Source organism: Monodon monoceros, unplaced genomic scaffold (genome assembly GCF_005190385.1).
Source record: "Monodon monoceros isolate NGI ecotype Baffin Bay Population unplaced genomic scaffold, NGI_Narwhal_1 Super_Scaffold_20, whole genome shotgun sequence".
In the NCBI taxonomy this organism is placed as follows: domain Eukaryota; kingdom Metazoa; phylum Chordata; class Mammalia; order Artiodactyla; family Monodontidae; genus Monodon; species Monodon monoceros.
In genome coordinates this window covers 118182717-118206067 of record NW_021703777.1, presented here as the reverse complement: position 1 = coordinate 118206067, position 23351 = coordinate 118182717, and the positions used below count along the sequence as shown (strand labels likewise).

Sequence of the window (23351 nt, the reverse complement as noted above, 5' to 3'; positions counted from 1 at the left end):
TTGCTGAACAAATAACTTTAAAGCAAAAACTTAAAAGAAAATGAATATTCTTTTAAATTACAAAAGGGTAATGGCTTTATAATGTCTATAAAAATAAATACAAAATAGCTATATAATGAAGCAGGTAATTATTTTTTCAAAAACTAAAAAACATTTAAAACCCTAATGTTTCAACATAAATTGACACGAATATTTACAAAATTTCAGCAATCTCTGAACACTGCTGTTGCATGACTCTGATTTTAAAAGCTGAACACCACCAACATTTAAAAAAAAATTTTAGTAGTCAAAACACATGAAAAAAAAAACGATTTCTAACATGACAATGGTTTAATTCACATACTAAATTGCTCTATACAGGGAGATTTCACAATCCAGGAGCCATAGCCATGCTGCTGTAAGTAGGATTTCAACAAAGTTTTAGCTTCTTGATAGGATCCAGACATATGCTACAGAAAGAAAAAAATATTGAATTATAGAATATAGGCAGAATTAGGCTTATGAAAAGTAAGTAGCCCTAATCTTCTTTCTTTAGTTTGACATTTTAAAAATTAAGAAAAATCTTTTTTATTTCCCATTTTCCTCAGTATTGTTTTTGAAACTAAAAATTTTCCTTCCCAACACTCCTAAAAGACAATTTTTCTTCTTTAATTTTTAATTAGAAGAGTAATCATACTCATTACAGAAAACTTGAAAATAGAGAAAACAGAATAAAAATCACCTGTGCTGGATCACATGGTAAGTATATGTTTGTCTCCATAACAAACTGCCAAACTGTCTTCCAAAGTGCTTTATACCATTTTAACATTCCAGTCAGCAGTGTAACAGGTTTCTAGTTTCTCCACAAAAACACCCGGTGTAGTCAGTCTTTTGGATTTTAGTAGGTGTGCAGTGGTATCTCATTGTGGTTTGATTTTGCATCTCCCTAATGAGTAATCAGGCTGAGTATCTTTTATATGTGTATTAGCCATTTGTATATATTATTTGCCACTTTGAAAAACTGGGTTGTTTGCCCACTTAATAATGAGTTATAAGAGTTCTTTATCTATTCTAGATCTAAGACCTTTGTCAAGTGTATGATTTGCAAGTATTTTCTTCCATTCTGTGGCTTGTATCTTCATTTTCTTAATCCAAGTTTTAAATTCTGGAGTCCATCAATTTTTTCTTTTATGGATTGTGCTTTTGGTGTCATATCTAAGAAAAATTTGCCTAACCTAGGAAGACAAATGTTTCCTCACATTTTCTTTGGAAGTTTTTATAGTTTTTACCTCTTTTAGTTCTATGATCCATTTTGAAGTTTTTGTATGACTGATATAAGTCTAAGTTAATTTTTTGGCTTGCCCACAGATACCCAACTGTTCCAGCACCATTTGTTGAAAAGATTTTTCTTTCTCCCATTAAATTACTTTGTACCTTTGTACAAAATCAATTGATCGTAAGTGTGTGGGTGTATTTCTGGTCTCTTATTCTGTTCCATTGATCTATATGTCCATTGATCTATATGTCTATCATTACATCAATACATTGTCTTGATTACTGTGGCTTTATGGTAAGTTGTTGAAACTAGGTAGGGTACTCTACCAATTTTGTTCTTTTTAAAAATTGTTTTGGTTCTTCTATGTCCTTTGGATTTTACGTAACAATTTTAGAAACAGCTTGTCAATTTCTACACAAAAGCTTACTGGGATTTTGAAAGAACTTGCACTGAATCCATAGATTATTTAGGAGAGAAGTGACATTCTAAAAACACTGAGTTTTCCAATCTATTAATTGGTACATCTCTCCACTTACTTAGGTCTTTTTAAATTTCTCTCAGCAATGTTTCATCATTTTTGGTGTACAGGTCTTACCTTCTTTTATTAAATTTATTCCTAAGTTTATTTTTATGCTCCTGTGGATGAAATTTTTTTCTCAAGTGTAATTCTGGGGTGTTCAGTCCTAGTATATACATATACAATTTATTTTTCTATATTGTTCTTACACTGTGTGCTAAATTCACATATAATATAGTTGTTTTTGGTAGATTCCAGAGGATATTTTACATACAATATCATTTAGAAATAAGGACAGTTTTTCTACTTCCTTTCCAGTCTGGATGCCTTTTATTCCTTTTTCTTGCCTTGCTGCTCTACCTAGGACCTACAGATCATGCTGACTAGAAGAGGTGAGAGCAATCTTTGGGGGAAGGGGAAACAGTATTCAGCTTTTCAGCATTGTCAGGTAAACTGTAGTTTTTCAGTGATGCCCTTTATCTGGTTGAGGAAGTTCACTTCTATTTCTTATTTGTTCAGTGTTTTTATTGTGAATAGGTGTTGGATTTTGTCAAATGCATTATGTACATCTACTGAGATAAGTATGTGGGTTTTGAACTTGAATATATTCACATAATACATCAAATGATTTTCTGATGTTAAATCACCCTTGCATCCTGGAATAAACCTCCTTGGTCATGGTGTATAATCCTTTTTATATGTTGCTGGATTTGGTTTGTAAATATCTTATGAATAATTTTTGCATTTATGTTCCTAAGAGATACTGATATGTAGTTTTCACTTCCTGTGATGTTTCTGACCACTTTTGGTATCAGGGTTATTATACTGGCCTCATAAAATGAGCTGGGAAGCATTCTCTCCTTCTTTATTTTATTAAACAGTTTTTGTAGGATTTATGTTAATTTTTGCTGTTATGTTTGGTAGAATTCACCAGCAAACCCATAACTGCATTTGTGCTTTTCTTTAAGAATTTTAACTAATAATTCAATTTTTTTTTTACTTTAGTTCAATTCAGATGTTCTGTTTAGTCGAGTTTTGTAATTTGTCTTTCTAGGAATGCATCCATTTCATTTAACTTGTCTAATTTGTTGACAAAAGGTTGTTTATAGTATTTCCTTATAATTATTTTAGCTCTTTGGGGTCTTCAGTGATGACTCTTCTTTCATCAAGATTTTGATCACTTGCGTTGTCTCTTATTTCTCAGTTATTTCTTAGTTCTTTAGTCTAGCTAAAGTATTATGAATTTTTTTGCTGATTTTTTTCAATGAACCAGCTTTTGATTTCATTGATTTTTCTATTGATTTTCCTGTCTTTTATCTCATTAATTTCCAACCCATCCTATATTATTCTCTTTTTTTTTTTTAAATTTGCTCTTCTAACTTCTTGAGGTGGAAGGTTAAATAACTGATTTTATGGTTCTCTTCCTTTTTAATATAAGCATTTAAAGCTATGCATTTCTAAGCACTTCTTTGATTATATTCTCTAAATTTTAATATGCTGTATTTTCATTTTCATTCAGTTTGAGATATTTCTTAATTTCCTTTGTATTTCTTCTTTGACTTGTGGAATAGAAGTTGTTTAATTTCCAAATGTATAATTATTTCTAGATTTCATTCTGTTGTTTTCTAATTTAATTCCATAGTAGTTAGAACATACTTTGTATGATTTTAATCCTTTAAACTTATTGAGACGTGCTTTATGGCCTATATGGCCTATAGTGGAGAATGCCTCATGTGTATTTGAAAAGAATGTATATTCTGCTGTTGTGTATAGTGTTTAGTCTGGTTGGTTTGTAGTGTTATTCAAGCCTTCTATATTCTTACTGATTTTCTGTCTAGTTGAACTATCAATTACTGAGGGAGGAACATTAAAACCTCCAACTATAATTGTAGAATTCTCCAGTTCACCTTTAAATGCTGTCATTTTTTGCTTATGTATTTTGGGGTTCTGCTGTTATACCCATATACTTATATAATTGTTGTTATGTTCCTAATGTATTAACCGTTTACCACTATAACACGTTACCCTTTGTCTCCAGTAATATTGCTCATCTTGATGTGTACTTGTTTGATTTTAATGTAAACACTCCAGCTCTCTTACTGCTATTGTTTGCCTGGTATGTCTTTTTTTTCATCCTTTTACTTTCAATCTATTTGTGTCTTTGAATTTAATGTGTCTCTTACAGATAGTATACAGTTGGATCTTGCTTTTTAGCCCGATCTGAAAAATCTCTGTCTTTTTTCTGGAGCATTTAGAATATTCAAATTTAATGTAATTATTGATATAGTGGATTTATGTCTGCCATTTCACTTTATTTTCCAAGTCCTGTGTCCTTTATTTCTCTGCTTCTTTATTGCCTTCTAGTCCTTTTAAAAATGCATTTTTAGTACACCATTTTAATTCCTCTGTTGATGTTTTAGCTGTAGTTTTCCAGCTATTCTCTTCATGGCTACTTTAGTAATTACAATATACCTCTTTCTCTTACCATAGTCTGCTTCAGATTCATACTGACTTAATCCTGCTAATATATAGCAACTTTGTTCCAATATTGATCCATTTCTTTCTCTGTCCTTTATTATTGCCATTTATACTCCACTTACATACATTATAAAATTCAATAATACAGTGCTAAAATAATTTTAAACAACTTTGGTTTTTTAAAGAAAATAAAAAAAAATATACACATCTTTTATATCTACCCACATAATTACTGTTTATAGTATTCTTTATTCCTTCCTGTAGACTTGTTATCATCTGGTATAATTTCTTCTAAGCCTCAAGGACTTCCTTTGGAATTCCTTCTAGAGAAGTTCTGCTAACAACAAATTTTCTTAATTTTTGTCTACCTGGCAATGTTTTTATTTTGCTTTTGTTTTTAAAGGAATCCTGACCCATTAGCAGTCACTTCTCATTCTCTCCTCCCCACAGCCCCTGGAAATCAGTAATCTACTTTCTGTTTCTATGAATTTGCCTATTATAGACATTTCATATAAATGGAATCATACATGCAGCCTTTCGTGGCTGGCTTTTTTCACTTAACATTTTCAAGGTTGACCCTCACTGTAGAATGTATCAGTACTTCAGAGTTCCTTTTATGGATGAATGGTAGTCCGTAGTATGGACATGCCACATTTTGTTTATCCATTCATCAGTGGATGAACGTTTGGATTGTTTCTACCTTTTCTGTATTATGAATACTGTTACAGACATTTATGTTTAAGTTTTGGTGTGGATAAGTGTTTTCAATTCTTTTATGCATATACCTAGGAGTGAAATTCCTGGGTTACGTGATAACTCATATTTAACTTTTTGAGGAACTGTTAAATTGTTTTCCAAAGTAGATGTACCATTTTATATTCCTATCAGCAATGCATGATAGTTCCAATTTTTTCACATTCTTGACCCTTGTTAATGTCACTCTTTATTACAGCTATGTCCTAATGTGTGTAAAGCAGTATATCACTGTGGTCTTCATTCGCATTTTCCTAATGACTATGTTGAACATCATATGCTTATTGGCCATTTTAAAATTTTCTTTGTAGAAATGTCTGTTCAAATCCTTTGCTCATTCAAAAAATTTGGTCATCTGTCTTTTTATTATTGAGTTGCAAAAGTTTTTTGTGTATTCTGGATACACGTCCCTTATTAAATATATGATTTGCAAATTTCCTAATGATAATTTTTGAAATGCAAAAGTTTTACTTTTAATGAAGTTTAAAATACTATTTTTTTCTCTTTTGGATTGTGTTTTTGTTATCAGATCTAAGAAACCTTTTTTCTTACTTAGGAATACAAATATTTTCTCCTATGTTTTTCTCTGAGATTTATAGTTTTAGCTCTTACGTAGGTCTATTCATTTTGAGTTCATTTTTGTATATGGTATGAGGCAGAAGTCCAAGTTCATTCTCTTCCATGGGGATATTCAGTTGTCCTAGGACTACTTACTGAAAAGACTATTTTTTCCCACTGAATGATCTTGGCACTCTTGTTAAAAATCACTTAACCATAATTGCCAGGGTTTATTTCTGGAATGTCAATTATATTCCATTGATCTATATGTTTATACTAATACCAGTATTATACTATCTTGATTATTATGGCTTTGTAGTATGCTTTGAAATCAAGAAGTGTGAATCCTCCAACTTTGTTCTTTTTCAAGATTGCTTTGGCTCTTCTGGGTTTGCTTCCATTACTGCTAATGAGAAATCAGCCTTAAATGTATTGGTCTATGGTTGATAACTATTTTCTCTCTTGCTGCTTTCAAGATTTTCTCTTTGTCTCGGTCTTAAGCAGTTTGACTATGATGTATCTACGTATGAATCTTTATTTTTTTCCTTCTTGGGGTTTCTTGAGCTTCTTGGATCTGTTAATATTCTTCCTCAAATATGGGGTTATTTTTAGTAATTTCTTCAAGTGTTTTTCCTGATCCCTTTTCTCTCTCCTTTTCTTCTAGGACTCCTAGCATTGGGTTGGTCAAAAGGTTCATTTGTTTTTTTCCGTAAGATGGCTCTAGTATCACTTAGTTGTCTTCAACTTCATTCAAAACAATTTTGTTAGATTGTATGTGACAGCTGTCATATCATCGTGCATTTAAAAAAAGACTTATCAAAATTGGTGAATTTTTGTGTAGCCATTTTAATACTGAAGATGGAAGAAAAAAGCAACATTTTCAGCATATTATGCTTTATTATTTCAAGAAAGGTAAAACGCAGCCGAAATGCACAAAAAGATTTGTGCAGTGTACGGAGAAGGTCCTGTGACTGATCAAATGTGTCAAAAGTGGTTTTTGAAGTGTGGTGCTGGAGATTTCTTGCTGGAGGTTGCTCCACGGTCAGGTAGTCCAGTTGAAGTTGACAGCGATCAAATCAAGACATTCACTGAGAACAATCAAAGTTATACCATGTGGGAGATAGCCAACATACTCAAAATATCCAAATCAAGTGCTGAAAATCATTTGCACCAGCTTGGTTATGTTAATCACTTTGATATTTGGGCTCCACGTAAGTTAAGCCAAAAAAAACCTTCTTGACTGTATTTCCACATGCGATTCTCTATTTAAATGTAATGAAAATATTCTGTTTTTAAAACAAATTGTGATGGGCAATGAAAAGTGGATACTGTACAATAATGTGGAACGGAAGAGATCATGGGGCAAGTGAAATGAACCACCACCCAACCACACCAAACGCTGGTCTTCATCCAAAGAAGTTGATGTGTATATGCTGGGATTGGAAGGGAGTCCTCCATTATGAGCTCCTTTCAGAAAACCAAATGATTAATTCCAACAAGTACTGCTCCCAATTAGACCAACTGAAAGCTGCACTAGATGAAAAGCATCCAGAATTAGGCAACAGAAAATGCATAATCTTCCATCAGGATAACGCAAGACAGCATGTTTCTTTGATGACCAGGCAAAAGCTGTTACACCTTGGCTGGGAAGTTCTGATTCATCTGCTATATTTACCAGACATTGTACCTTTGGATTTTCATTTATTTCGCTCTTTACAAAATTCTCTTAATGGAAAAAATTTCAATTCCCTGGAAGACTGTAAAAGGTACACAGAGCAGTTCTTTACTCGAAAAGAAAAAGTTTTGGGAAGATGGAATTATGAAGTTGCCTGAAAAATGGCAGAAGGTAGTGGAACAAAAGGGTGAATATGTTGTTCAATCAAGTTCTTGGTGAAAATGAAAAATGTGTCTTTTATTTTTACTTAAAAAATGGAGGCAACCCAACATAAGTTGGTACACTTAATACTGTTCCACAAATCTTTGAAGTTCTGTTCATTTTTCTTTAACCTGTTTCATTCTGTCCTTTAAAATAATTTCTTTTGATCTATCTTCAAAGTCCACTGATATTTTTCCTGCAATTTCAAACGTACTGTTGAACCCATCTAGAGAATTATATTCATTTCAGTTATTATATATTGTTTCAATCCTAGAATATTCATTTGGGGTTTTTCTTTTTGTAGTTTCTATTTCTCTACCGAGATTACCTATTTACTGAAACATTGTTGTATTTTCCTTTAATTACTTGAACATATTTATAATAGCTGCTTTGAAGCCTTTGCTATATTCAACACTGGGATCCACTCAGAACCAGTTTCTATTGAATGTTATTTTTCCTGAGTATAGGTTTTACTTTCCTGTTTTTTACATATCCCATAATTTTTGGTTGAAACAGACTTTTTAGATAATATATTGTAGCAACTCTGGATTCTGTTTTATTTTTTTTAAGTTTGCTGCAATTGTGAGATCTGTTTTCCCCATGGTGTGTACTGTCTCTTTCCAGTTTTTTTATGTTTTAGCCTGGCTTCCTAGGGGTTACCCTGTATCTGCAAACCTTAGTGATAAACAAATAGCTTAGTGATAAGGAAAAGATTTCAGCATACATTATGCTCAAACACCTTGAACCTAAAAGGCTTCTACCTTTTTCTGATCAATTCATTTGGGGAGGGGTGGGTGGTACAGTGTATTTAATGTTGCAGGCAGTTCTATTTCACACTTTCACTCTTTACTAGGTTCTCTTGAGTCTGCATTGCACATGAGTGTAATTTCTCAGTCAGCCAAGGATATATAGAGAATTTCTCTCAACGCTTCCATGGCTCTTTCACTTCCAAGATCTCCCTGTTAAGTTACTAACTGGTATACCACTTGCCCCAAGGACTGCAACCTTGGGCCAGCGAAGTTACTGATTTTCTCCATTATTTTCCTCTACCAGGTTTGGCACATTTAGTTGAAAAAGTCACAAATTTTCACCCTCTGCCACACATCAAGTTCATCCCCTCTAGCAGAAAATCTACTACTTTTGGTGGCATTCTCAATCTGATAAAACTACAGTTCTTGCCGTTCAAACTAGCAGAGAGGAAGGAGAGAGAACAGGAACAGCTTTGGGCAAAGGTGCCACAAATTCCTGCTGTTCTTACCCAAAGTTCTAAAAGTTTTACAAGAGTATACACTTTTCAGTGTGTTTTCTGCCTTTAGTTAATTTCCAGAGTTGTGAGAAGGGGTTTTTTTCCCCTGATAATTTTGTCCAGTTTTATATTTTTTACAGAGATGACTTGCAACCTCTTTATGCCCAAACCCGAAATTGTCTAGGTAAGCTTTTATACTTAAAAATGTTTGTATATACAAACAAACCTACAGTTAATATTAATTGCTTTACAGGATGGAATTATACAGTTTGAGTATTAAGATATTGGTGAAATTAAGAGACTTTCACATAATACTATATTACTGAAACTGAAATTAGGTTATTAAAAACAATTTGTATTTAATAATTTGATAACATGGATATAACATATTATGAAATGGCTCAGGTCTTAGTATGTTGAATGAAAAAATCAGATTAACAAGCATATATAATATAAGCTTAATATTTTAAAATATATACATACACAAAAATATAAATACATGATAAGAAACTGAAATAACATGCTTACATTACAAGATTAGAGTATTATATTTGAGTAGTAGGTGGATTTACAAGTAATATTTTCCTTCTGTACTTAAAATTCCAAATTCTCTACTCAACATGAATTATGTTCGTAATACTAAAAAAAGAATATATATATTTAAAGATAGAAGAAGGCTACCTACATCACTTAAGCCCAAATCACAAACTCAAATTAAAGGTGTTTCACAATTTTAAGATAGGCAAATTAATTTATATGAATATACTAATATATCATTTTAGAATACTTAAATACTATCGTTAACATAGCTAATATCATATACATAAGAAATTTTATTACCATTTTGTTCCTCTGGGTATGACAGTAGGTTTTGATCAATATTGTCAAAGTAGGTACACACCATACTGAGGTAGCTACTTTCAGGGGCAACACTTATTTACATATCCAATTTCCAGCATGTTCACTTAAAAATTAATTTTATCACTACATGGTAATCTCTTATTTTCAGGAACTATTTACTCAACTTTTGCTATGTATCATCATCATAAAATTACATTATTATTGTCTTAAATTTTTATTTCAGTGATTAGCTTCATTCCTTTTAAGACTTACCTTAGCTGCATGATATGTACTAGCTTCAAGTAAATCTTCTTTTTTAGCTTCTTTGGCAAGCAGGTTAAATCGACTTAACATTGCAGCCTTACAAAGCCGACTTGCCATTGACACACCACTTTTAAATGGGGAACTGAAGTAGAAAAGAATGAAACATTCACTAATCATTATTCAGTATTTATGTTGGCACTTGTAGGGATTAAAATCAACACAGAATCTACAAATATTTATTTCAATTATGTACAGTGCATATAGTGAAATTTTTTTACATAAAATTATTCTGAATATTTAACTTTCTGAAGTTAATTTCTTTTATGAAATTATAGTTTAAGTTATCAGAGTACTGCATTAAAAATTAAAGCAGAGGATGGATATTTGGAACATTTCTTTTGTTTGAAGCAAAATTAATCTATGGTGATCCAAATTAAAACAGTGGTTCTACCAAGGATTGACTAGAAGAGGGCAAAAAAATATTTTCTGAAATGAAGAAAATGTCCTGTATTCTGACTGGGGTAATGGTTACACAGGCATGTATATAAATAAATAAATAAATAAATAAACAAACAAATAAATAAATAAATAAAAAAACTCATGAAATTGTACATTTCACTCTTTGTAAATCTTGACTCACTAAAAAAGTAAATTATACACACTCACCTCACCACCCTCCATATATATGTGTGTATGTATGCACATATAGATATGTATTTTTCTATGTTTCTAATAGAAGTGGGTCCACAGATCATGAGCTTTCTTGCTATTGTAACTCTTTCCCTTCATTATATCTTCTCATTAGTTGTTCTCCTGATAGATTACAAAAATTGCCAAAATCCTTTATTCCTTCCTGTCTCCATGCTCTTTACAATGTAACTTTTCAGATTCTCCCATCACTAACTATGGTTGATTGCTCCTCCCCATGAATTTGGGCTGGCCTTGTGACTTGTTTTGGTGAATAAAATAGACTATGTGCCAGTTCCAAGCCTGGGCCTCAAGAGGCTTTGTGTTTTCATTCTCTGGGGACCCCTTCCTCTGCCATGTGAGCCTCCTAAGACTGGTCTACTAGAAGGTGAGAGAACACATGGACCAGAGCCCAGCTGTCCCTCTAAGATCAGCCAAGATGCCCTACAGCTGACCTAGAGTGGATCCCAGACACATGGGAGAGCCCGACCAAATCTAGCTCAGTTGACCTAAGGACTTGAACAGCAATAAATGTTTGTTGTTTTAAGCCACTAAATTTTGAGATAGTTTATATGCAGTAATAGTTAACATAAACGCCTATTAATGAAATGTACTAATCTCTATATATTAATTTTCCACCATCATACCTTTTTTTGGTGGTGGATTTTTAGATGATTCGCTTGGGCTTTTCAGGTATAAAATGATACCATATGCAAAAAGTCGTAATTTTACCTCCTCCTTTCCAATATTTTATATCTCTCATTTCTTTCTTTTGTTCAAATGCATTAAATAACATGTTAAATAACAGCAATAACAGTAAACAATCATGTCTTGTTTCAGATGTTAGTAGAAATGACTCTGAGATTTCATCATTAATCATGATGGCACTTTTGGACTAATAAAGATATATTTTACCCTTAACAAAAATATCTATTCCTTTTTTATTGAGTAACTTTATCTAGAATAGTTGTAGAGCTGTATTACATGTCTTCTTAGAATTTATAAAAATGAATATATGGTGTTTTTCCCTAGATCAATTAATATGACAAATTATATTAATACGAGTTTCTAATTTGGTATTATTTTTATTATGTTATTCTCACATTTCTAGAAAAAATTCCACTTGGTATTATTGTATAAAATATATTATTTTAAGGTTCTGCTTCCTAATATTTTATTTAGCAATTATGCTTGAATATAAAAGTGAGCTTGGTCTGTAACTTTTGTGGTAGGGGGACAGCAATCTTCTATTAGATTTAAGTATCAATGATACACTTGCTTCATAAAAGTATTTGAATGTTTTCTATCTTTTTAGATAGCACTGGAAGTTCCTGCTATTTAATGGTTTATAAAATTAATCCGAACCACCTCAGAATGGTGTTTTCTTTGAAAAAGAGGTAGGGCGCCTTCTTGGTAACTTTCTCAAGAAAATAATGTTAGATATTTTTCCCTCTTCCGTACCAATTTTAGAAAAATATTTTCCTAGAAATATATGCATTGCACCCAGATTTTCAAATATATTTGCATGGTAGGGCAAAGAAGTTTCTTATGACTTCTTTTAATTTTCTCTGTAATTACGCCTTTATCATTCATTAGTATATATGAGATTAGCTACTGATTTTTTTTCACAGAATCAGTTTTTTATGATCATTTCTAACTTCTTCAGTTCTCTAGATCTTTAATTTACATTTCTAGTTTTATGAACTTCTTCATTCTGTTTATTTTCATTATTTGTTGCTATAAGCATCTAAAGAATTGGCTTTTCCATTCACTTTGCTTTAGCTATATATCCTACAAGTTCTGAAATGCAATGCACTAAATATCCGTGTTTTCTAAATATTCTAATATTTTCTAAATATTCTAAATATTCTGTGATTTCATTTTATATTTCCTCTTTGAGCCAAAAGTTGGAGAACTTCTTTTTCCCAATGAAAGTGGTTTCTAAATATTCTGATTTTGTTATTTACAGTTTGATTGCATCACAATCAGAGAACACTGCCTACATCACTTTTACTTCTTAGAATTTCAGATTTTTTTTTGTGGCCTAACATACTGTCAATTTTTGTTAATGTTCTGCAGGTTCTTGAAAAGCAGGTATATTTTATATTTTATGGTACAGAGTTTTAAAGAAATTAATCAAATCTACCTTATTGTTATTTAAGACTGTTATATTCTTGCTTATTGTTTTGTTTACTCAATCTACTAGGAACTGAAAGAGGTGAATTATTGCCTCAACTAATAGTGTATTTCTATTTATCCTTTTATTTTCTGTAATTTCTGCTTTATGAAGGTTGATACTATGTTATTTGCTGCAGTTACTCAGAACTGTTCTTCTTCGTGGATTATATTGCTAAAGTGTCCTTTGCCTTATGTAATGCTTTGGGGATGAATAATCAGATCATATCTGCTTTCTTTGCAATCACCTGGCAAGCACTTAGCCATAATAAATGAGTTAAGCTCATTTTACATTAATTTCATCTTTGTTATACTATTATGTTTTCAGTAAACAGTTTATTATTTTTTTTGGCCTTGCCATGTGGCATATGGGGTATATTAGTTCCCTGACCAGGGATCAAACCCATGCCCCCCACATTGGAAGCACGGAGTCTTAACCACTGGAGCACCAGGAAGTCCCTCAGTAAACAGTTTTTTAATGTCTTCCACAGAAGACCTGTTTTGTTTGTATGTGTGTAGTCTGTTATTAACAGAAATACACTTCTTAATGCTGACTCAATGCATAAGTAGTATAATTCATCCTAGTTGAAATAATCAATAGTATGCCTGACTCAGTTCATACCAAGAAACATTTGTATGTGATCTTAATTTAAATCTGTCTTTCACAAAGAAAGTAAATTTAGGCACTTAAACTTTTAACATTATTCATTACCACATTATAAATGTATTTTCACACTAAAAGGAGGATTTTAGTTTTACTTGATAATCAACGACAGGAATATTACAAAGAAATGTCTAAAAGGCATAATGTATTATGGCTAAGAACAAAGGCTTTGGAAATAAAATGCCCAGATCAGAATCCTACTTGTGTCACTTAATAGTTGGGTGACTTTAAGCAAGATATTTAAACTAGCTTGAATCTCAGTTTCTTTACCTGTAAAAAAAAAAACAATATCACCTAACCCACAAGGTTTTTATAAGAAAGCAGTATAACATAGTACAATAGTTCTCAAACTCAAGTGTACATAAACAATATTTGGGAAAGTTGTCAAAAATACAGATTCTGGAGCCCTAAATCCAGACATTCAGATTCAGTAGGAAAAACTGAATTTTTAAAACAAATATATTATTTGCTAATGATCACTAGAGAAACAAAGGATCTGGAGACTGATTTTGAATGCTGGCTCTACCATTTACCATGTAACTTTGGTAAATTATATAACTTCTCCAGGCCTATGTTCTCATCAGGAAAAAAAAGTTTTTTCATTAGTACAATGCCTGCAACATAGTCACACTTGATAACTATTATTATTATTAATCACAATTCAAAAAATTGTATTCAAAAAACAAGAGAGTTTTTAAAAATCGTATTAAAATGTATTGTTTTGCTTAATATGTGATTTTTGAAGAAATTAGTGACGCTAACCTTTCGGTGGTCTTCCCAGTTACGCCATCCACAATCTCCAAAGAAATGTCCCCTTGTGCCCAATTCAGACTCAGGAATTTATATTCCAAGTTTGTTTGACATGGATATGCAGAAGGTACTAAACTAATATGAGGTCTGTTGACCAAGTAAAACATTGGAAGTTTTGAAGTGAGTGCATCATCAACACGTTGCTTTATAGCAATTTCTAAGCCTCTAGTATCACTGCAATTCCCATCACCTACAAAGCAAAAACAAAGTAAATACTCAGAAGTTCAGTATGAAAAGACTATACTGAAAAAAAAGGATATAAATAAAAGTTTAATCGTAAATAGTTCACTTCTTTATCCTGTATCTTGCAACCTTCTCTTTCTGACTTCTACTCTCTTAGTAGCTACTTCTATACTCTTTACCAGAATCAAGACAAGGTAATAAGTCAGAATTTCCATTCAAAAAAGAATCTTCTACAGAAAATAATGAATTGACATTCCAGTGAATAAAAGCAAAAAGCCAGACCTGACCAGAAACAAATCAGTACTTTTACAGGGTTCTGCCAGAGAGAACTGGCTCATTCTGTCTTGATTTCTAAGATTACAGCATGAAACCAGCACATAATGTAGCAGATATATGTAGCTGAGAAATAGTTGGTTAAAGTGTGTTATTTTTCCACATCTGAGAGCCACAGCTTGCAACTGTTCCAGTACCACATGGCTTAGTTTCACAACATGAAGTACTTTAAAGAATGACCATTTCTGATTATAACTGTGGCCAATGCCAAAAGCTTTGAGTTCTCAGTTAAAATTACTGTTGAAGAAGAAAGCTCAAAAAGATGATTAGTATAAGAAAATGGGCTGCGTCAAACTTAAAATAGAAGTTAGGGAACAGTCATTCCTATTTAAAAATTAATAATTCCAAAGCAGATCTCTTTCCTCCTTAGAGGGTCTGAAGTTCTCACAACAAGAAAATCTTTATATACCAGTAGACATATTTCACAGATAAAGTTTTGTTTTCACATCACTGGAACTGTTGAGATGGCTACTGGGCTTACACTCACTATGATTACTTGGGAACTAGAAAATGATGTAAAAAGAACATGAGTTGCTTCTGACACTCTTTTTCTAAGCACTCCTTTCAATGTTCCAAATCAAGAGATACTGCCTAATACAGGCTAGTTAAGTTAAAGATATACTTAGACGTAGGAAAAAAGAAGAAATAAGGTCTGTAGAATAGTCATTGTATCTATAATGAACAGAAAACATGGGTTAAAAAAAATGTTACGTATTACACACTGTACTACAGACTAAGTGTGTCCCCACAAAATTCATATACTGAAACCTGATCCCCAATGTGATGGTATTTCGAGGTGAGACCTTTGCAAGGTGATTATGAGGGTCAGAGCTCTCATGAATGGAATTGGTGCCCTTATGATAAAAGAGACCCTAACCCCTCCCACCATAGGAGGACATACTGAGAAGACAGTCATCTATGAAGCAGAAAGCAGGTCCTCAACAGATAATGAATCTCTCAGCCCTTTGATCTTGGACTTCCCAGCCCCCAGAACCGTGAGAAATAAAAGTTTATTGTTTAATCCATGCAGTCTATGGTATTTTGTTTTTTGGTAGCAGCCCAAACAGACTAAGACATACTGTAATAAGATAATGACATTGGTTGTGCATAAAACAGCAAGATAACATTTGGAAAAAGAAAAATAAAAACCTACCAGTAACTCCACGTTAAGATTCTGTAAACATCAAATTGTTTCACCTAGATGTTTTAACGTGGTGGTATAAAATTTAATAGAAAAAAATCAAGTATATTAATATTTTATTAGAAATTTTACTTTCTCCATTTATATATGTATGCTTTAATTATTAGCTATACCTGAGGTATGATTTTAATTTTATCTTGAGGCTAAATCCTGTTCCCGGGAAAATATATCTCTAAAATTATATCACATAATTTCGATTTGATTCATCTAAAATGATTTGAAATAATAACATAAAACTCAAAGATTAAAGGCAAAGGTTAAATCTTAGTAAAGACTATAGCAAACCTGACCTGAGAACTTTTCTGCATGAATAGGTCTCAGATGGGATTGATATATATACACTAAATATGTATAAAATGGATAACTAATAAGAACCTGCTGTATAAAAAAATAAATAAAATTAAATTTAAAAAAAAAAGAAAAGTTCTCAGGACCTTAGTCTACCATAAGTTAATATAAGTGAACAGAAACAGCTGCTGAAACAGGTAATGAAGGCATACCTCAATTTATTGCACTTTGCTATATTGCACTTTGCAGATATTACGATTTTTACAAATTGAAGGTTTCTGGCAACCTTGTGTTGTCAGATGATGTTTAGCCTTTTTCAGCAATAAAGTACTTTTCAATTAAGGTAAGTACGTTGCTTTGTTTTAGACATAACGCTATTGCACACTTAACAGACTATAGTATAGTGTAAACATAACTTTTATGTGCACTGGGAAACCAAAAACTTCGTGTGATTCACTTTATTGTGATATTGACTTTATTATGGTGGTTTGGAACTGAACCCACAATATCTTTGAGGTGTGCCCATACAAACTGAAGCTGCATTAATAAAAATACAGTGTCTAAGTCAAAGAATTCAGCATTATTATAGAACTATGCACTGCTCATATCATATCTGAAACATCATATTTAGTCTGAGGCATTACATTTTAACACCGCCACCCACAAATTACAGAACAGCTGGAGAAAACAAATCATGCTCCTGTGAAACACAAATGATGTCTAAATAGGAGAAGACATGAAGGCAGAAGCATCTTATCTTTGTATTCTTAATTCTCATTCTATATTTTATGTGAATGGTGCCCCTGAGAGTTATTTAACAGTGCACAGCACCTAGCATATAGTAGGTGGCTCAATAAACACCTGATGAAAAAGGAACATAAAAGATTAGATTATCAGAGAGCAGTAATCATCAATTCTGGATACACATTAGAATCAGTAAGGATGGGGATATTAATACTAATGCCATTCCCATATTATTTTAAAAGCTATCCAGGTGAACCTGAAGTGCAACATGAGTAAAGAATAATAGTTAAAATTTATTTTTCAAGTGTTCCAGGCAGCAGAATTGGTATTAAGAAGAAAAATAAAAGCATTTTAAAAAATAAAACATGCTGACTCAAAGCATTTATCCAGGAAACATTTATTGACCTCCTGGTACAAACCAGACCAAGATGAGTGTCGCAAAGCACCTGCCTTTCAAGAGTGTCAAGTTTAGCAGACACAATAGTGGGATTCTAGTCACTGGCTAGGCTCAGACAAAGCTGTCAGAGCTCAATTTAATACAAAAGGCAGAAGCATGAGAAGTTATGAAAACTGAGTGTGGGTCCAGGCTCTGCCAGCAGGCAAACTGAATGATTTTGGGCATGTATTTTTATTAACATTCTAAACCTCTTATTACTGACCTGAAAACAAAAAAAAGAAAGAAATGAACAACAGAATCTCTAAGGTTATCACATGCTTCTTAAAAGTTCATGAACTATGTTGAAAATAGATTCCTTCACTAAGAGGGAATCAGAATTTAGTATTCCCTATAATGGAATTGTACAATTCAAATTAGCGTATTGAAAAGGACTCCTGAATGGAAACACCTCTGGATAAACATTCTTGAGGTATTTATTCAGAAAACTTTATCTTAACAGGATAACAAATTTGCAAATACACCTTAAAAGGCTTGAAAACGAATATAAATCCAGCTCTTTTAATAACTAAGCAAAATGAATTTTTTTCCAGATTACTCTGGATTATTTTCTATACAAATAATAGTGCCTTTTTATAGTGCAAGCTTAAGACATTTTTCTTAAAAAAGAAAGACTATCACCATAAAATGACAAAATGAATTATCTGAAAACATCTACAGTATAAAATTAGTTTCCAAAAACTTCCCGTTGTGGAGCACAGGCTCTGGACGCGCAGGCTCAGCGGCCATGGCTCACGGGCCCAGCAGCTCCGCGGCATGTGGGATCTTCCCAGACCAGTGTACGAACCCGTGTCCCCTGCATCGGCAGGCGGACTCTCAACCACTGCGCCACCAGGGAAGCCCTCCAAAAAGTTTTTGAAAAGTTAAATGAAGTCTTATAATAATCTCTCCATTTTTAATTGATCTACTAAAATATCTTAGGTTTTTCAAGCATCAAAATAAAGAATTGCAAAAGATTTCATAAGACTTAAGAGAAAAGGGGACAAGGTCATTATCATCAAATAATTAGATTTAATCTGCATTGTCATTTAGTTCAGAATTAAAGGGAAACAAATTTCAATTCTAAAGAGTAATTTTTAAAAACAATTGGAGCTATCAATTAATGGAATAGATTGTCTTTAAATCTTATACTCCACATTATTGGATCCTTTTAAGGCAGGGTTAGATGATCCTCTATCAGAAATGGCATAAAAAGAGTTTGTGAAGACATACAGATGGCCAAGAGGCACATGAAAAGATGTTCAACATCGCTAATTACTAGAGAAATGCAAATCAAAACTACAATGAGATATCACCTCACACCAGTCAAAATGGCTATCATAAAAAAATCCACAAACAATAAATGCTGGAGAGGGTGTGGAGGGAAGGGAACCCTCCTACACTGTTGGTGGGAATGTAAATTGGTACAGCCACTATGGAGAACAGTATCGAAGTTCCTTAAAAAACTAAAAATAGGGACTTCCCTAGTGGTCCAGTGGCTAAGATTCTGCACTCCCAATGCAGGGGGCCCAGGTTTGATCCCTGGTCAGGGAACTAGATCCCGCATGCTGCAACTAAGACCCGACACAGCTAATAAATAAATAAATAATTTTAAAAAACAAAACTAAACTAAACTAAAAATAGAGCTACCATATGATCTGTAATCCCACTCCTGGGCATATATCTGGAGAAGAACATGGTCTGAAAGGATACATGCACCCCAATGTTCACTGCAGCACTGTTTACAATAGCCAAGACATGGAAGCAACCTAAATGTCCATCAACAGAGGAATGGAAAAAGAAGATGTCGTACATACATACAATGGAATATTACTCAGCCATTAAAAAGAATGAAATAATGCCATTTGCAGCAACATGGACAGACCTAGAGATTGTCATACTGAGTGAAGTAAGTTTGACAGAGAAAGAGAAATATCACATTATATCACTTATACGCGAAATCTGAAAAGGAATGATACAAATGAACTTATTTACAAAACAGAAACAGACTCACAGACTTAGAGAACAAACTTATGATTACCAGGGGGGAAGGGTGGGGGAAAGGGATAGTTAGGGAGTTTGGGATTGACATGTACACACTGCTGTATTTAAAATGGATAACCAACAAGGACCTACTGTATAGCAAAGGGGACTCTGCTCAATATTATGTAACAACCTAAACGGGAAAATGTATAACTGAATCACTTTGCTGTACAATGGAAACTATCACAACATTGCTAATCAACTATACTCCAATGTGAAATAAAAAGTAAGAGTTTGTATAATAAGTGAGAAGCTGTACTACACGACTAGTTCAATAAACTCTTAAGATTCTTTTAGCTGTACATATCACACTTTTAAGTATACAGACACTCTGAGTATTTCTCAATGTGAGCCATTCAAATCATCTGTATCAGAATCACCTGGTGGTGCTCTTTTAAAACATATATTCCTGGGGTTATCCCCCAGACATACAGTACAGATCTTAAGAGGCTGAGAAATCTGCATTTTTAACAAACATTAAAATCTGTTTAGGTTATGCCAGACAGAACACCAATTAATTAACTTTAGATATGTTCCATAAAGATGCAAAGAAAGAGATCAGAAGCAATTTTACCAAGTTTCATAGTATTTTTATTGCTACCTGGTATTCCTACTGCTACGTGCAAGATGACAGGCAAAATGATGAGGTCTAATTTTTAAGCCCCTGTCCAAACCACTAAACACTAAATAATTCTAAAAGAATCTAAGATTCTACCCTTTTAAGAAACTAAATATAGTACGGAGTTATGTCATACAAAAGGCAAACTGTAAAATATCTTTCTTCACAAAAGTCAAAGAAAGCCTTGCATGCCAAACTGTGACTCTAGAGAATGCACAGACATTTATTAGACATTTTGTAGACACTTATCAAGAACAAAAATTGCCTTTCCTAAAGAAGACTGAGAAAAGTTTGAAATGTCTGAGAGAGTATCTGAACTGACTAAAAGAAAACATCATAAAGCATAATTTTGGTATCCAAGTTAAATCTAAGAAATAAATCATCTACAAGAATAAATATTTGGAAAAAGAGTTAGAAATAACCACTTTTTAGGGTGTGAGCAAACAGGCACTCTCAAATATTGCTAGTGAGAATATGATTTGGAGGGTAACTTGGTAATAGTTTTCAAAATTGCAAATGCATACCTCTTTGACCTGCAACTCTACTTCTAGGAATTCATTTTATATAGATATATTTTACATGTGTCAATAACAAGTGTAATAAGGTCATGATTCACAATAGCATTTGGTAGCTGCAAAAGATTAAAAACAATCTAAAGTTCCATTAACCCACAACTGGTTAAATAAATTATAATACGTTTGTACAAAGAAATACCATACAGAGAGTTATGAATTATAATAATGAAAAATTCTTCATATACTCATATGGAAAAATTTCCAAGACACTTTGTTAAATGAAAAGAGCAAGGTGCAGAAAAGTATGAATTGTATGATCCCACTGGTGTAAAATACAAAAAAATATGCATATACTTTTATAAGCATAAACTACCTTTGGAAAGAAAAACAAACTAGTAACAATGGATGCCACAGAGGTAAAATGGGTTCCTAGGGCCCTAGGATAGAAGGAAGACTTGACTGAATACCCTTTTGAATCTTTTGAATTGTGAACCAAGTAACAGGTTTCCTAAACAAAGAAAATAAGCTTAATATTAGAAAAATAAATAATTACTATTTCATTTTTATCATTTATTAAAGCCAAACCAAACAAAAATGGGAAGAAAATAAAATATTCTGTATATACATGGAACTGAAAAAATACTGTCTATAGGAGAAATTCCTAAAGAAATGGGTATAAAATGTATAGAACAACAACAAAAAAACCCCACAAGAATAAAAGAAACAGCACTTTCTAAAAGTAAAACTACTTCTCATGCGAGGATCCAAAGCTTGCATATGGGCCATCATTACGAAAAATTAGCAGTAAACAAAGAACAGCCAAGTAATGGTAGTATTTAAATTGTTTCCCAAGGGTAACTGAAGCTTTGAAACTCTTAGGGCTTTATGAAAACTATAGAATTGAGTGCCCAAAATGTCTGTCAATGGGATAATATCTGGAAAACCATTCAAATATAAATACAGCATTCTATAATAGCCCCTACCAAAGAAAGAAATAAATTACTAGTTCACATTATTTGTGTTCTAGTTACTTCCCACTCACTTCACAAATCAAAAGGATCCAAATCATAACCAAATGTATAAAAAAAGCATAAAAGTAAGAAAGAACCAAAATGGGCATTTAATATTTTTTATTTCAGGAATAACTAAATATAAGCTTTTAAATTTGATAAGTTCAAAGAAGCATCTTCTTCCAAAAGAAAGGGAAAAATTGAATACTGTACAAACAAAAGTATACATTCAAGACAGAATACATGTAATTGCCTAACATAAAATATTGATTCTTATTAGCCTCCTGATAAGATGGCAAAAGTCATATTATACTAAATGTGATGACCAGTTACCATGAAATGAAAACCTCAACAAAACACTGGATCTGAATTTTACCTTAAGTAAAGCTTCATGCATGCAAATTGTGATTTTACACTGGTAAATAAAATATAGTGAAATGACTTAGTGAAAGAGGCCAAGAGGTACTGTAATCCAACTCACCAACAAGTATATTGCTGATATAAACTGGCTGTATAAACTGACTCAGCAATGCTCCCTGTACACCAAGCACTCCCCATCTCATCAGTTTGTCACTTGAGGCCATGCTGCTTATTCTATTAACAACATCTGCAGGGCAGTAGACAGTCAGATGAATTTTGCCTTCAACAGCCACATGGAGACTCAGCTCTTCATGGGCTTCAAATGCAGACACAGAACGTGGATTAAGACGCCTAGAGAAAGAAAAGAAAGTTTCTTCCTTTAAAAACCAAAGCCCCGAGCTGATCTCCCTGTGCTATGCGGCCAGCTAGAGGGGTGGGATAGGGAGGGTGGGAGGGAGGGAGAGGCAAAAGGGAAGAGGTATGGGGACATAGGTATATGTATAACTGATTCACTTTGTTATGAAGCAGAAACTAACACATCATTGCAAAGCAATTATACTCCAATAAAGATGTTAAAAAAAAAACCAAAACCCAAAGCTGACAAAGTAAAATCTGCATGTACCTAAGAACTGTTCTCAAACATATTTAACTTGCCAGTGTACATTTAATTCCAGTAACAGAAATAGATGCAAACCCAAAGCAAGGTAGGATGGAGTGACTTCCTTCCACAAAATTAAAACCAAACAGAAATTAACCATATTTAGAGCTTCCAGCAAGGATAAATTTCATATTATTGCCATTCTTTATGTCCCTTAAAATCAAATGAAAACCTAATTTTTGTCCCTGCCATAGTTTGTGAGTTATTTCCTTTCTCCATATTAAAATTTTTAAACACTACAAAATTAGAGAATGAAAAAAAGAAAACTGACAATTTATATTCAAGATTCACCTCCAACAAAATATGTTAAAACAGTAAAATCTAAAATTATTTTTCTTGAGGTTTCTCTCAAGAGAAACACTCACCCTTGTTTTCAAAGGTGTTACTGGAAGGCTTTTAAACAAACTATAAACTGCAGTTATCTCTAGATGGTTGGAGTGAAGTGAATTTTACTTTCTTTTTTGTGCTTGCCTGTGTTGTTCAAACTTCATGCTAACTGATGCTACCCATTCATCAAGATAATGAAGTTTTGGCCACAGACTGACCAGAAGAATAGACTGCATTCCTTAACTCCTGTGTTAGTGTGTGAAGAGTGTATAAATCCATACTTCCTAAAGTTTATGAAGTATTACAACTAGAAAGGAATAGAAGATTTTCAACAGCATCAAAAAGAGAGCAGTGAAGTACATGGAATACTTAAGTAGTAGTAATGGACCAGACTGAGTGGAGGGAAGGAGAAAGAATTTGTGGTCTTTCAGCCTTCAGGCTCTTGCAGCCTACAAATAACACCTCAAGGCTGGAGGAAGAATATGGATAGATATGAATTTACTTGTTCTTTTGC

The 23351-nt window shown here is 32.8% G+C and overlaps 1 protein-coding gene across 2 annotated transcripts in view; it reads right to left on the bottom strand.

The window, feature by feature from the left end:
* Positions 1 to 335: 335 nt before the first annotated feature.
* The window catches only part of ADAD1 (adenosine deaminase domain containing 1), a 45268-nt gene continuing 22252 nt past the window's right edge, over positions 336 to 23351 (bottom strand). For both annotated transcript variants that reach the window (XM_029235902.1, XM_029235903.1), the window contains exons 8-11: positions 21974 to 22203; positions 14076 to 14313; positions 9797 to 9929; positions 336 to 449 (exon numbers count right to left, since the gene is read on the bottom strand). In XM_029235902.1, the coding sequence (XP_029091735.1) occupies positions 336 to 449; positions 9797 to 9929; positions 14076 to 14313; positions 21974 to 22203 (715 nt within the window). The remainder of the gene's footprint in view (positions 450 to 9796; positions 9930 to 14075; positions 14314 to 21973; positions 22204 to 23351) is intronic.